Source organism: Podarcis filfolensis, assembly GCF_964270895.1.
Source record: "Podarcis filfolensis genome assembly, chromosome: 14".
Taxonomy (NCBI): Eukaryota; Metazoa; Chordata; class Lepidosauria; order Squamata; family Lacertidae; genus Podarcis; species Podarcis filfolensis.
The window spans coordinates 14,461,387-14,476,576 of NC_139616.1; the positions used below are offsets into that span (position 1 = coordinate 14,461,387).

The 15,190-nt window shown below is 45.7% G+C and overlaps 1 protein-coding gene across 5 annotated transcripts in view; it reads left to right on the plus strand.

Moving 5' to 3' along the window:
* Positions 1–15,190, plus strand: part of PDE8A (phosphodiesterase 8A) — a 170,294-nt gene that overhangs the window by 113,889 nt on the left and 41,215 nt on the right. For all 5 annotated transcript variants that reach the window (XR_014541641.1, XR_014541642.1, XR_014541643.1 and 2 more), the window contains 2 exons: positions 11,117–11,173; positions 14,008–14,198. Coding sequence is in view for 2 of the 5 variants with exons in the window: in XM_083586421.1 (XP_083442547.1) it covers positions 11,117–11,173; positions 14,008–14,198 (248 nt within the window). In the remaining 3 variants the exon portion in view is untranslated. The remainder of the gene's footprint in view (positions 1–11,116; positions 11,174–14,007; positions 14,199–15,190) is intronic.

Sequence of the window (15,190 nt, forward strand, 5' to 3'; positions counted from 1 at the left end):
AGAAAAAACGTTCGCAAACCGGAACACTCACTTCCGGGTTTGCAGCGTTCGGGAGCCAAAACGTTTGACTCGCAAGGCGTTTGGCTTTCAAGGTGCGACCGTACATTGAAAGTACTATGATACCACTTTAAACGATCATGGCTTCCCCCAAACAGTCCTGGGAATCGGGGTGGCCTGTCTTACTTCACTACCTGAGGTGAAACTGGAATGTGCTGCTGCCACCACCTCAAAAGAAGCTTTGCTTACCTGGGTCATGCAGCTGTGAGTTCCAGGTTCTGTGGAGATCTTATGGGGTGCAATCTTGCCACAGAGGATCTCACCAGAAGCCACCATTTCTCACTTCTCTGGTGGTGGGAGTGCCACCACTTGATATTTCACTGCCCAAAGCGGCTGCCTTAGTTCGCCTCATGGGCAGGACAGTTCCCTGCTGGAAACTGTAGATTGTTAAGGGTGTGAGACTCTTAGCCGCTTTGAGACTCCTTAAGGGGAGTGAAAGGCGAGATATCAAGTCCAAACTCCTCCTCCTCCTCCTCCTCCTCCTCCTCCTCCTCCTCCTCCTCCTCTTCTTCTTCTTCTTCTTCTTCGGGTTGCTATGAGACCCCAATTCCTCTCATGGAGCTACAATTCTTGGAGCTCCTTGGGGAGAAGGATTGATTGCTAAAACTTCCTAAGAGTTGTGGCTCTGTGAGGACCAGCTCTCTGATCCTGCACCCTGGCTCATCTGGAACACTGCTGGTTTATTCTGGGCTCAGCCAGCAGAATTTAAATTTGTGTAATTTAAGCTGGCATGTCACCAAAAAGGTTGGGATAGGGCAAGGAGAGACACCTATATGCAAACCCTGTTCATCTTGGGCACATGACCTCGGGCCCAATCCTTAAAGTGTGGGCCCACACTCACCTGCCACACGAGAAGAAGAGTTTGGATTTGATATCCTGCTTTATCACTACCCAAAGGAGTCTCAAAGCGGCTCACATTCTCCTTTCCCTTCCTCCCTCACAACAAACACTCTGTGAGGTGAGTGGGGCTGAGAGACTTCAGAGAAGTGTGACTGGCCCAAGGTCACCCAGCAGCTGCATGTGGAGGAGCGGGGATGCGAACCCGGTTCACCAGATTACGAGTCTGCCACTCTTAACCACTGCAGCACACTGGCTCCTAAATGGAGTTTGGGATAGGTATAATTTCGATTGGCATGAATTATGCCAGCCTACATTGCACCAGCTTTCTATAGTTAGGGTTGATCTGTTAATTTGAGCTGGATTTTCAGAGACCCGTCTTTAACAAATAACCGACAGCATTCAGTATGATTTATTTGAGAGCTCTTACCTTTGTCCCTTTTTAATCTGGAGAGTAAAAGTCAAAACATCTTAGGGACTCTTTGTTCCTTGGCTGTTCCAACTTCTGATTACCCTTGGCTCCAAATTGCCACAGGAGTATGAGCAAGGAGGTGGTTTGTACTCTTCTTTACACTACTCTATATCAACAGAAAGCTGTAAACCCATCAGTGTTAATTGCGCTGCTGTGGTTTACCCGCTGTTGTAAATGAGGTGAGAAGCCAGATCAGGAACTGTAAAGTGCTCAGTGTATAGCAGCAGTAGTATTTGAAAACAAGCCAGAAACAGTGTATTACTTTGACTGATGCTTTGTGTATGGCTATTAAAAAACACACACAAACCCATAATGAAATAAGATACTCTCAAGGATTATCCTGTGAGCTTGGTGGTGGTTCCGTTAAACGCTTGCGATGACAAAAATAACAACCCAGATTTCAGTATCTTTTAAGCATTCCTTCGTAGTTCAGTGGTAGAGCAAATATATTGCAGGCAGGCAGAAGGTCCTTGGCTTCTCCAGGTAGTATGGTCTCATATGTTCCTCTTAACAGAAGACAGCCCTCTGTCTCAGGGATGGGGAGCCTGATGTTGCCGAACTTCAACACCCATCATCCCTGACCGCTTGGCCATATTGGCTTGGGTGGCTGGGAGCGGGAGTCCATCAACATTTTGAGGGACATTGATCCCCCATTCTTGCTATTCTTTGAAGGGCTGTAAGAGGACAGTTCTCTCTTTGAAAGGTTACCTGGTTTAAAGATGGTTTAAAGATAAAGAACCATAAGAAAGGAGGAGAGCAGTGGCTGACTTTTACTCTCCCACAGTGTCTTGGAGCGACTCTGTCTTGGGGCATTATGAGAAATGTAAACGGTGGTGTCCCAACTCAGCAGCTTTGTTGTTACCCAGCACTGCCCCCTGGGGCACATGAATATACGTGGGGGTCCCATCAAAAGTCAACTTCTGTATCTTTTTCTCCCCCCTGCTCCAAAAAAATCTAAACTTCCCCTCAGTCAAGATGGCAGACTGAATCATTCCAGAGTTTACTGACTGGGACACCTCAAAAGATATTGTCACACCATTTGGTGTGTTGGTTGTTGAGCTGGAGGAGGCGGCTTTGGTCTATATTTGTATAACAGCGGACTCCACTAGGTATTCTCTGTAACGTATCCATGCTTATATATCACATTTGCAGAATTCCATATCCCCTCCAACAGTTTCAAATACCAGGAGATATGTTATTTGCTAAGTTTAAAAACACACACACATTGGAAAGAATCCTAAAATAGACAGGGCCAAAGGAGTGTGACTGATCAGAATCAAAGGGCAAACAAACTAGACACTGACCTGGCATAACCCACAAAAGCACTTCAGGTTTCTCCTCTGTGCCATGAGTCATTCCGTGTCACTCAGTCAGAGCGCAAGCTCCTGGAGGAGGAAAAATTCAGCTAATGGTTTCTCTTTCCACAGAATAAAAGCCTTCAACGAGCTTGCTCACAGGATCCTTAATAAGTATGGGGGGGTGTATGAAGGATGGAAAAGTCAACGTTGTTGTGGGGAAAATACGTGACATGGTAAGGAAGTGGGAACAGACCAAAAGGGTTGATGTGGTAGCAGTTCTGGAAAAGTCTCCTCCCAGACCAGAAATCCTTTAGGTGAAGATTCCAAGAATCAAACCTGGACCTTCAGACATAGAAGGTACTCCTCAGTTTAGGGCTGACTAAAAGTTCCCCAAAGTAAGTTCCCTTTTGAAGTAAGGAGCAAAATAAACTCCACTCATTGCATGGGGCAAATTTTGAAAACTGGGGGCTGGGGAGATGGGATGGCGCTGACCACAGGTCACTGGCCTTTTCCCTAAACCAGTTCGATGAGGCACCATTTTGAATTCCCTACAATGTGCCATGTAGGGTGATTCTGAGGATTTCAAAATGGCCACTGACAATATGGACGAGTCGGAAGGTGCACTGTTGAGTTTTGGAAATGCAAAGACACCTCTTCTCTAGGAACTAGAGCTGGCATGGGGCGGGGGATCCCTTCTATGGGCGGCAGAACTCTGTATCTTCTTGTGTTGCTCTTCTTGGGTGCATGAGCTGCCAAGGAGCGTCCCAGGGCTCCTCCAGATTTATTGACCATTCATCCTCTGCTTGCACAAAGCTTATGCAGAAATTAGACCATGTCCAGCCTTTGCATACACACCATACATTTAATGCACCTTTAAAGCATATTGTTTCCCCCAAGGAAGCCTAGGAACTGTATTTTGTTCAGGGTGCTGGGAATTGTCACTCTGTGTGAGGGTTAAACTACAGCTACCAGGATTCTATACAGGAAGCTATGTGCTTTAAATGTATGGTGCATGGGTAGGCAAACTAAGGCCTGGGGGCCGGATCCGGCCCAATCACCTTCTCAATCTGGCCCGCGGCCAGTCAGGGAATCAGCGTGTTTTGACATGAGTAGAATGTGTCCTTTTATTTAAAATCCATCTCTGGGTTATTTGTGGGGCATAGGAATTTGTTCATTTTTTCCCTTCAAAATATAGTCCGGCCCTCCACAAGGTCTGAGAGACAGTGGACCGGCCCCCTGCTGAAAAAGTTTGCTGGCCCCTGGTATGGTGCGTACACAGACTTTATGTACCATTCATTCTGATCTGCCTGTGAGGAGGTTATATAACAATGAACATTCATGCTGATTTCATGATTTGTTTGTGTGGCGGACAGTTACATGTATTGCCATGAGCCATTTGTCCCACACTGTTTAGTGTGTTTACACATCATTTTCCCTAACTTAAAAAAAACCCCAAAACAAACAAACCACGTTTTTAAAAATAAAAATAAAAGTAGATTTGTTGCACCAGAATGCTTTAATCCGCTTTGATTGCACAAACCAAAATTTCCGGTATGCAATTGCAGCCCTACCACATAATACTGGCAGTCTGGAGATGACTCAAGACAACAGGCTAAGCGCACCCATTGACCAGGCCAGCTCAGCTTGGCAACTTAGAAAAGAATTAGCAACAAGGCAAAACCAGAGCAAGCCTGCAAAACCAGTCACTGTTGAATTCAAATGTCAGACAGACCAAATATAAACTCGGATACATAAGTATTTTGGGGAGGTTCTGCTGTAGATAGGGGACTGATATTGTAGAGCAACAAAGATTTCAGAAAATTTCACTGGTCAGAAACGATGTTGCATCAAAAGAGTACAGTATCCTTATGCCATATTGGCTGACTTTGCCAATCTGGTAACGCAAGTTGTGTTTTTGTTTTAAAGCATCACATAAGGAAAAGGGTAAAGGGACCCCTGACCATCCAGTTGTGGCCGACTCTGGGGTTGCGGCGCTCATCTCACTTTATTGGCCGAGGGAGCTGGCGTACAGCTTCTGGGTCATGTGGCCAGCATGACTAAGTCGCTTCTGGCGAAACCAGAGCAGCGCACGGAAACGCCGTTTACCTTCCCGCCGGAGCGGTACCTATTTATCTACTTGCACTTTGACGTGCTTTCGAACTGCTAGGTTGGCAGGAGCAGGGACTGAGCAACGGGAGCTCACCCTGTTGCGCGGATTCGAACCGCCGACCTTCTAATCAGCAAGCCCTAGGCTCAGTTGTTTAACCCACATCGCCACCCGTGTCCCATCATAGTTAACATCATTTAGGTCAAGTCGTGTCTCCTGTTTCCGGGTCTCTTTCACAGGAAGTGATTGGCTAACTCAGCCCCCCTTTGTGTTAGGCAGGGGTAATAAAACATTTATTTCACAACCTTTAGATCAGCAGCAAACTCATCTTCCAGGAGGAATAAAAGAAATGGAGAGTTTTGTTGTCGTCTGAACAAAAACTGCTTTGGGGATTGCTGTGAATTCAGCAATAGTTGTATGAGTAGAGGAGCAAGGGGTTTGGAAGCCAGCTTTTTCAGCGTAAATGTTTGACCATCACTGGTGACAATTGCTGCGATTTTAAAGGTAGCACCTAGAAAAGGTTTGTCAGTGTACTGAAAGGAAATTCCTTAAAGAGTTAAGTTCAATCCCAATCACTTTATTGTGCTAGCCATTGGCCATGACAAATCTGAATAAAAAATGAATAGAAGCAAAAGGGATGCCGTGCCACAAATACAGTCGTACCTTGGATCTCAAACACCCTGACTCCTGAACAAATCGACTGCCGAACAATCGAAACCTGGAAGTGAGTGTTCTGGTATTCGAACGTTCTTTTGGAACCCGAACATCCAACAGGGCCTCCGCGGCTTCCGATTGGCTGCAGGAGTTTCCAACAGCCAATTGGAAGCCGTGCTTTGGTTTCTGAACGTTTTGGAAGTTGAACAGAATTCCAGAACGGATTCCGTTCAACTTCCAAGGTACGACTGTAATAGTCTCTCTTTAGATCTTTGTGTTTCTCTTACAGTTCACTGCTATATTGTCCAGTTGGCAACATATCTGACGCCACATCTGTCAACCATGGCACTTAAAGAGGCTCTCACTGTACATACACCATACATTTAAATTACATTTAAAGCACATAGCTTCTCCCAAAGGATCTTGGGAACTATAGTTCACCCTCTCACAAATCTACAGTTTCCAGCACCTTAAAAAAACCAACAACTATAGGCTGCATCATGCTGCAGGGTTGACCCTGACTAGGAATGAGTGAACGTGTCAGTATCGGTTTCACTAATTTTTCCACTCTTAAAGTCAATTCTCATCACTCCACATTTTTCATTGGGGGGAAAAACCCATGGAAATCCTGCATATGTATTCTCATAAACGTTACTTGGCTAGTGAATCGCATTGTAAATATGAAAGAAGTGCAAACCAATTTTTGGTTCTCATATTGTTTCGGAAATTGTGAATTTTCTTTCAGTGCTAATTGAATCTAATTTCTCCACTGTCCTTAGCCCAGACCATCCTTCAAACCACTTTGTGCTTTACACATGAAAGAGAGTAAATTACACCCAAATAGGAGAAATAGCTTAGTTTCCTTAATTTAGGCAAGGAACAGAATCCATGCTTTTTTTCTTTTGCCACAGAATTGAGGTCACCTTTGTGCAGATTTTTATTTTAAATACGAAGTACACACAGCCCCGTGAATGCTTTTCTCCTTTTTCCTTCCTCATGACTTTTGCTGACTTCCCTACCCATCTTACCACTCCCCTTTCTCTTTTGGAGCTTTGGTTTAAATTTAAAATTAAATGGGTGATATCCAAAGTAATAAATTAAAGGGCATCTGAGGAGTCTTAAGGACTGAGCTTCGAAGCAATAGAGCCATGGAGAAACCATGTAATTTTCAAAGGCCTTTATGTGGCGTGTGGGATAGGCTGCTGGCTCTTTAAAATTACTCACTGGAAGAAATTCTGGATGGCTGAGGATTAAATCTGATCATAAAGTGTGGTTTTACTGTGAAGAATAACATTGTAAAAATGCCACTTTCATAGTCATCAGAATCTGTTCATTATGTGTGTGTGTGTGTGTGTGTGTGTGTGTGTGTGTAAAGACATCTGTTAGCAGCCAGGCCAAAATACTTTTCTACAGTTTCGTTTTCAAACAGAGCTAAAAGGCAATTATTCCTAGCCTAGGCCAGTTTGCTGCCTGAGGTAGATTGCGCTCGCTCAGGGTGACTATAGACTCAGCTACCTTAGTCAAAAAGCAACATTTTGAATGTGATATAAACATGCAACACCAGATGGCGCTGGAGAGTAGAAGAAAATTCAATGCGATTTTCCATAGCGGGTTTTCTCCCCCCTTTCATTATAGCAATTTAATTTTTGACTTATTTATAGGGTCGCGCCCGCCCCCCCCCCCCATGGACAGATCCACTCCATGTTGCCTTTCTTACACTGAGCAGTCCTCTGGTTGCAATGGTTGTGACTTTTTAGTTTAGAGAAAAGGCAAGAATTGACATGATACAAAATAAGTTTATAAAATTATGCGTGAAAGTAAAACAAAATTATGCGTGGTGTGGATCAGAAAAATGGTGGGGTTTTTTCTCCCTCTCTTATAGCGCGAGAACTTGTAGACATCCAACAAAGTCGAAACATTGGAAGATTCAGGGCAGATAAAAGAAAGGGCAGTTAAACTATGGAACTCCTGCAGGAGGCAGCTATCGTCACCAACTTGGCTGACTTTCAAAAGAGAATTTGACAGATTTGTGGGTGATCAGGGGCTGCTAACCCTCATAGCTATGTTCTGCCTCTATGGTCAGAGGCAGTAATGTTTCTGAATACAAGTTGCGTGGTGAGTTCCCGCCTCCCCCCAGTGACACAGATATTTAAGGTTAATGGGCTAAAAATGGCCACAACTTTATTGGTTACAGGTAAGAGCGGTATTGGCTTAGGCATTGGTCCTAACCGACTATCCAGCTTCAGCCTGTTCGCTTGAAGTCTGGGAAGGGTTAACCTGCTGAGTTCTGCTGATGCACATCAACTAGGAACTCCCCCAGGGTCACCGCTCGGGGGCGTGCCTTAGGCCCTCACCTCCATAGGCTTTGGACAGGGCCACGCCACCTGGAATCCTTTATCGGACTACCCTTCAATATGCGGGGGAGGGGGTGTGATGGCGTTTCCTCCCCCACTTCCATCTACATAACAATACCAATGCCTAACCGCTAGAAGCGGCAAAGAGGGAGATCCCAGGCCGCCCCTGAGTTAAATGGAGCAGGCCACGCCCCCCCCAGGCCAGCCGATTGGCTAGCCAGGGGATGATGCGATCGGGATTCCCTCAATCGCGCGGAGGCTGAGAGCCAGCCCCCGCGCGCATGGTGGGAGGGTGAAGCCCGCAACCCCACCTCCTTCTATGTCGGAAGTGGCTTTGCTAGAAACCACAGGAGAGGAAAATGCTCCTGTGGTCAAGTATGGCTTGCAGGTTTCCCGGTCATCTGGTTGGCCACTGTGAGAACAGGATAATGGATTAGATGGGCCACTGACCTGATCCAGCAGGCTCTTTTTTCTTTTTTCTTTTATCAGAATGGAATGATTTATTAGAATCCTTTTAGCAGAAAAAGAAAATCACACTGTGCTATTTTTTCGAACCCCATCATGGGATAAGCCACCAAAGGTTCTCATTACCTGATAAAACCATTTTGCATATATTCTGTCAGCCCTTCCTTCCCCACAAGCCCATTTATAGCCGTGATTTTATTAGCAGCCAACTTTTCTTAGCATGAATCCCATCTTGGTGCAAAATGTTTACCAAGGGCCAAGACTTTAACGGAGCTCTTGCAAATAGTTTTTCTTTTTCTTTTGAACTACAGTGGTATCTCTGGATGCGAACGGGAACCGTTCCAGAGCCCCGTTCACATCCTGAAGCGAATGCAACCCGCGTCTGCGCGTGTGCGGGTTGAGATTCGCTGCTTCCGCGCATGCATGTGACGTCATTTTGAGCGTCTGCGCATGCGTGAGCGGCGAAACCCGGAAGTAAGGCGTTCCATTACTTCCGGGTCGCCGCAGAGCGTAACCTGAAAACGCTCAAACCGAAGCTACTTCAACCAGAGGTATGACTGTATTATTGTTTTGAGTCGGAAGAAAAGTACCTCGGGTTAAGTACTTAATTCGTTCCGGAGGTCTGTACTTAACCTGAAACTGTTCTTAACCTGAAGCACCACTTTAGCTAATGGGGCCTCCTGCTGCCTCCTTGCCGCCACCGTGTGATTTCTGTTCTCATCCTGAAGCAAAGTTCTTAACCTGAGGCACAATTTCTGGGTTAGCAGAGTCTGTAACCTGAAGCGTATGTAACCCAAGGTACCACTATAAAGGGGAATAGGAAGGACTGGGCATTCTCTCTTTACAATGGTGAGAATACCTAGCTCTTTCTTTACCAGTAGGCTCTTCTTGAAGGACTGTCAGCAGCACAGGAGTAACCTTTCTGCAGGGCTGGCCCACCTGTGAGGCAAGCTGAAGCAGCTGCCTCAGGCAGTGTAATTCTGTGGGTTGGCACTCCACTCGCACCTTCGGCCACCACTGGGGCCGTGTGGTGGCTTTTTCTTCCGGCGAGATCTTGCAGAACTCTTGTGAGATCTCATGGAGCTCCATAATGTCTCACCAGAAGAAGCCATGATCACTGCCACCACATGACCCTGATAGGCAAGGCAGTGGGGGAGTGGCACCTTCCCATTTTCCCTCAGGCGGCGAAATGGGATGGGACACTGGTTTAAAGGGAAAGAAGGGAGAGTGGGGAGAGCAATGGCTTGAAGTTGTCCACTGTTGGCCATTGTGGTACCCTTCAGAGCAGTCCTCTTTTTCTAGAAAAAGAGGTGCCAGAACTCACCATGAATGCCTCCTTCTTTGCCTGGCAAGGTCCCGACCCCCCCCCCACGAGGTTGAATAAGACACTTGATGCTTTGAATAAACACTCACAAACTTTTTATTGATAATAACCAGTTAGACAAATTAAGGATTTATACAATTCTGTAACATGCAGAGAATAGCATTTATGGTGAAACCAGAGATTGGAACTGAGGGAAGTCGGAGGAGATGAGGATGAGGAGGGGGGGTTGTTTTATGGGAGGGGGGAAATTGGGGGGGGGAATTAAGAATGATATGGTTTAAGATAATATGTTCTGTCTAAATTCCTAATTTAAAAAATCTTTAAAAAAGAATAAGACACTTGACAACAGTATTTTAGGTTAATGGGCTAAAAAAGGCCACAACTTTATTGGTTGCAGATTGTGAGCAGTATTGGCTTAGGCATTGGACCTAACCGACTATATCTGACTCCCACCCGTCTGCGCGGAGTCCGGGAAGGGTTAACCACCAGTAGGGGGAGTCCTGCTGATGCACATCAACTAGGAGCTCTCCCGGAGCCACCAATAGAGGTTGTGCCTTAGGCCCTAGCCTCCCCTGTCTTCAGACAGGGCCACAACCCCGAAATCCTTTAACGCAGTGGTTCTCAACCTGTGGGTCCCCAGATGTTGTTGGACTACAACTCCCATCATCCCTGAGCTCTGGCCTTGCTAGCTAAGGGGGTGATGGGAGTTGTAGTTCAACAACATCTGGGGACCCACAGGTTGTGAAAGGCTGCTTTAGCGGAATACCTTTCAATGTGCAGGGGAGGTGATGGCGCTACCTCCCCTCCTCTCTTTTCCATAATTATTCCAATGCCTAACTGCCCAGCTGGAAGCGCGGAAAGGGGTGAGGCTCCTGCTGCGTCCTGCTTAAATCAAGCAGGCCACACCCCCAGAACAATTGGCTTGGTTGCCTGGGCAGCGACGCAGCCGGGAACCCCCCCCCCCATCGCACAGGGTTGACCACACCCTTGCGCGGTGCTGAAGGGGTTGTGAGTGCCCGCAGCTCCACCTCCTCCTAAGGCGGAAGTGGCTTTCTCCTAGAACGGCGATGGCACCCATCTGAGAGGTGCCTGAATTGAGTTCCATTGTGTTCCCTCCTGAAAAAAATGCCCTGCTCCAGAGCATCAAAGAGCAAATCTAAATTGTAAATCAAACCCTTTGTTTCCTCTGTTTGGAAGTGGTTGTGTATCCTTTACTTTTTTAAAAAAAAGAAGTCACTATTCAGAAAGCTCTCATCCAAGCAGTGGAGTGCTGTTGCTGAGAGGGCAGAGCACATTTGCATGAGCTTTCCGCAAGAAATGGCAAATAAAAATGCCTTGGAGATCCATTAGTTCATTTGTCACCTTGTCATTTCTACGCTGGTGGTGAATTCCCATATGCGGTCTGACATATAATGCCTACACTGTTTCTCTGAAATGGGGGGGGGGGCGTTCCCCCCTCTCTTTTCCAGCCAGGAAAATATGGAAATTTTTCTTCTCTGCCCACATGCAGTATAGAATTGTTTAAAATGCCCATCTTCTTGTTTCTAGGCAGTGGGAACAGATGTGCAGTTTGGGCCTATGAGACTCCACCAAGATCAACTTCAGGTAAGACGTGCCAACCAAAAATCTTGTTTATTTCCCACATACATAAACTGCAAATGCTGCCCAAGGGTCCTCATAGCAGGTCACAATGACAACAAACAGACCAAGGCCAAATAGCAATGCATGGAACAGTAAAACTGAAAACGTTGAGCTAACATTGAGCTATTGTGGCCAGGTGGTCAGAGCAGCTAGTGGTTAGAGCAGCAGACTAAAACTGAGGAGACCTTGGTTCCAATTTCCCACACACTACCCTTCACCACTGCAACCCGATTGCTCGCTTGCCTCTTGCTCAAAATTAAACATATAGACTTCAATACAATTCAAATTTCTATTTTCTCAATTTCCTGCCCCATTTTTATGGTATTTTAATTTCTCCCCCTCTTTTGTACATGGCATTCTGTTTCTTATACCAACACATCAATACTGAATTCTCTAATTCCTTCTGTTGCTTATAATTAAAATCCTCCTTGCTATATAATATTTCTATTATAATATTTCCTTAAATAGTTCGAAAAGGGTTTCCATTCTTGCACAAAACAGTCCTTGTTAGATTCTCTTATTCTGACTGTTAACTTTGCCAGTTCTGCATAATCCACCACCTTATCCATTCTTCTTTGGTGTGAACTACTTCTTCCTTCCGTTTTTGTGTGTGGGGAATCCTAGCTGTTATTGTTACACAAACAACAAAAATATTCTGAATTGTTTCTGGTGAGTGCCGGTCATGGGCGCCTGTCATATTTCAACAGGGATACTTTTTTTGCAAAACAGGGGCAGCCATAGCAAAGCCCCTCCTCCGAGTTACTGCAGAGTGAGCTTCTGAGATCTTTGAAACTTTCAGGAGAAGCTCTCTCAAAGAAAAGGGATAAGGCAGTCTTTCAAGTTACCTGCTCTTGAGCTGTGTATGTTCATTCAGAAACTATGCCAAAAGTCTGCTGCAGAGCAGCGTTCCCCAGGCTTTCATGTTTCTGCTTGGTGGGAGGGATTTGGTTGGGTACCAAAATGCTCTTCCTTCATCCGATTTGTCCTAAATTTGCTTCACTAAATATAGCTTAAAGTGCAGCATGATTCCGGGTGGGGTTTTCTTTCAACAAAGAGTTTTCCCCCCAATTGCCCTCAGAATCTATAAATGGAAGCCGGGCTTTAAATAAATTCGAAGTCCCTCTCTTATAAAATTATGCATTAAATACAAACAGGGAGATTTAGTGAAAGGCATTTTGCTGAACCTAATCCAAAGGGTAAGCGCCATTGGAATGCCTGGAACTGCTCAGAAGGGTAAACCAAAGTGCTACAAGGGACCGTATTTAATTACAATTGCTAGATGTCGAAGGTTTATAAGGGGGAAAGTGGAGAGCAGGCATAGGCGCAGGAGAAAGTCGGCTCAGTTAACATTTAAAGGTGAACCTTCCCCATTTGCACTTCCAGAAAAAGCCCACAAACCAAAACACTGCCATCCTTCGGAATTTGCATTTCTCTGAATTTTGCAGCTCAGTAAACCATCCTGGACTCTGCTTTCATCATCTGAGGCCCTTCTTCGTGTGCCTCCTCCACGTGAGGTCTGGAGGACGGAAACATGAGAACAGGCCTTCTCTGTAGTGGCTCCCTGTTTGTAGAATGCTCTTCCCAGGGAAGCGCCTTCATTATATATTTTTAAGTACCAGGTGAAAACCAGGTCTATGGCTGATTAATATTCTACAGCCTTTGCAATGTGTCTGTGGGGAGTGTGTGTGTGTGTGTGTGTTAGTGTTTTGCTGTTTTGTTTTTAATTATTTACTTGTTTTTATCCTGTATTTTATTCTGTGAACTGCCCTGAGATCTTACGATGAAGGGTGATATATTAAACGAAACAAAATGATATATAAAAGGAAAGACTAAGACCCAGAAGGCCAGGGTTCAAATCCCCACTGAGCCACGAAGCCTTGGCCAGTCACTGTCTTTTAAGCCCAACCTACCTCACAGGGTCGGGACGCGGGTGGCGCTGTGGGTTAAAACCACAGAGCCTAGGGCTTGCCGATCAGAAGGTCGGCGGTTCGAATCCCCACAACGGAGTGAACTCCCGTTGCTCGGTCCCTGCTCCTGCCAAGCTAGCAGTTCAAAAGCATGTCAAAGTCCAAGTAGATACATAGGAACCACTCTGGTGGGAAGGTAAACGGCGTTTCCGTGCGCTGCTCTGGTTCGCCGGAAGCGGCTTAGTCATGCTGGCCACATAACCCGGAAGCTGTATGCCAGCTCCCTCGGCCAGTAAAGAGAGATGAGCGCCGCAACCCCAGAGTCGGCCACGACTGGATCTAATGGTCAGGGGTCCCTTTACCTTTACCTTACCTCACAGGGTTGCTGTGAATATAAAATGGGGAGGAGAACTATGTCTGCCACCTTGAGCTCCTTGGAGGAAAGATGGGGAAAAAATGTAGCTCACTTTACAATGAAATGCTGGAGCTGTGAATGAGTCAGTTAAGCCTGTGCATCATTTTTCCTCCAATTGCTTACATTCTCTCTCCCCCCCCCCCTCTCTCTCTGTGATGTGATATATAGTCGTACCTTGGAAGTCAAACAGCTTAGTTCTCGAACATTTTGGCTTCTAAACGTCACAAACCTGGAAGTGACTGTTCCAGATTGCATACCATTTTTGGAAGCTGAACATCCGACAGGGCTTCTGCAGCTTCCGATTGGCTACGGGGACTTCCTGCAGCCAATCAGAGGCTGCTGTTTGGTTTTCAAACGTTTTGGAAGCCGAGCGGACTTCCGGAACGGATTCCATTCGACTTCCAAGGTATAACTGTATATATGTGTTTGTGTGAAATGAAAAACGCTCACTCCCCTTCTCTTTTCCTTGAGCCTAGGTACTTCTAGTGTTTGCCAAAGAAGACAACCAGAGTAATGGATTCTGCTGGGCATGTGAGAAAGCTGGATTTCGGTGTAACATTGCCAGGACGCCGGAATCTGCCCTTGAGTGCTTTCTGGAGAAACACCACGAAATCATCATTATTGATCATAGGCATTCAAGATACTTTGATGCAGAAGCTCTATGCAGGTGAGTGCTCTGCCCTGGCGCTTGGTGTGTGTGTGTGGGAATATATTGATACATTTCAGCTCCGAGTTTAATAACCTTGAAGACTGGACTACTGCAGTGCACTCTATGTGGGGCTTCCCTTGGGCTTGATCCAGAAGCTGCAACATGATTCCTGACAGGACTGAGACCTTGTCAGCATACAGTAACCCCTCTGCTCAGAGATCTGCAATGGTTGCCAATTTGCTACTGGTCTAAATTCAAGGTGTTACTACTAGTATAGTATAGTATAGTATAGTATAGTATAGTATAGTATAAGGGGCATGGGTGGTGCTGTGGTCTAAACCACTGAGCCTCTTGGGCTTGCCGATCAGAAGGTCGGCAGTTCGAATCCCGGAGACAGGGTGAGCTCCTGTTGCTCTGTCCCAGCTCCTGCCAACCTAGCGGTTCGAAAGAACACCAGTGCAAGTAGATGAATAGGTACCGCTGTGGCAGGAAGGTAAACGGTGTTTCTGTGCGCTCTGGCTTCTGCCACAGTGTTCTGTTGCACCAGAAGTGGTTTAGTCCTGCTAGCCACATGACCCGGAAAGCTGTCTGTGGACAAACAATGGCTCCCTTGGCCTGAAAGCGAGATGAGTGCCGTAACCCCATAGTCGCCTTTGACTGGACTTAACCGTCTAGGGTCCTTTACCTTTAACTTAGTATAATGTATTTTTATATTATGATTTTTTTCTGCCTATGCTGTTTGGGTATATTAATGTTAAACTGTCTAAAACTGTTGTTGAAATAAATTTAAATTAGCAATCTTCATTTTCAAATATGTGATTACGTTTTGATGATATTTGATCTTTTTATTATGAATTAGTGGCTTTTATGACAGTTGTGCTAATTGGTGCTGATTGGAATTGCTTTCCAAGTTATCTGGAGGAAACCAAGTTGAGGAAAGCTTTTCCAATCAATAGTTAAGATTCAGTTTAGGGGGCTTTTTTATTTAAACATCTGTTAACGGAAACAAA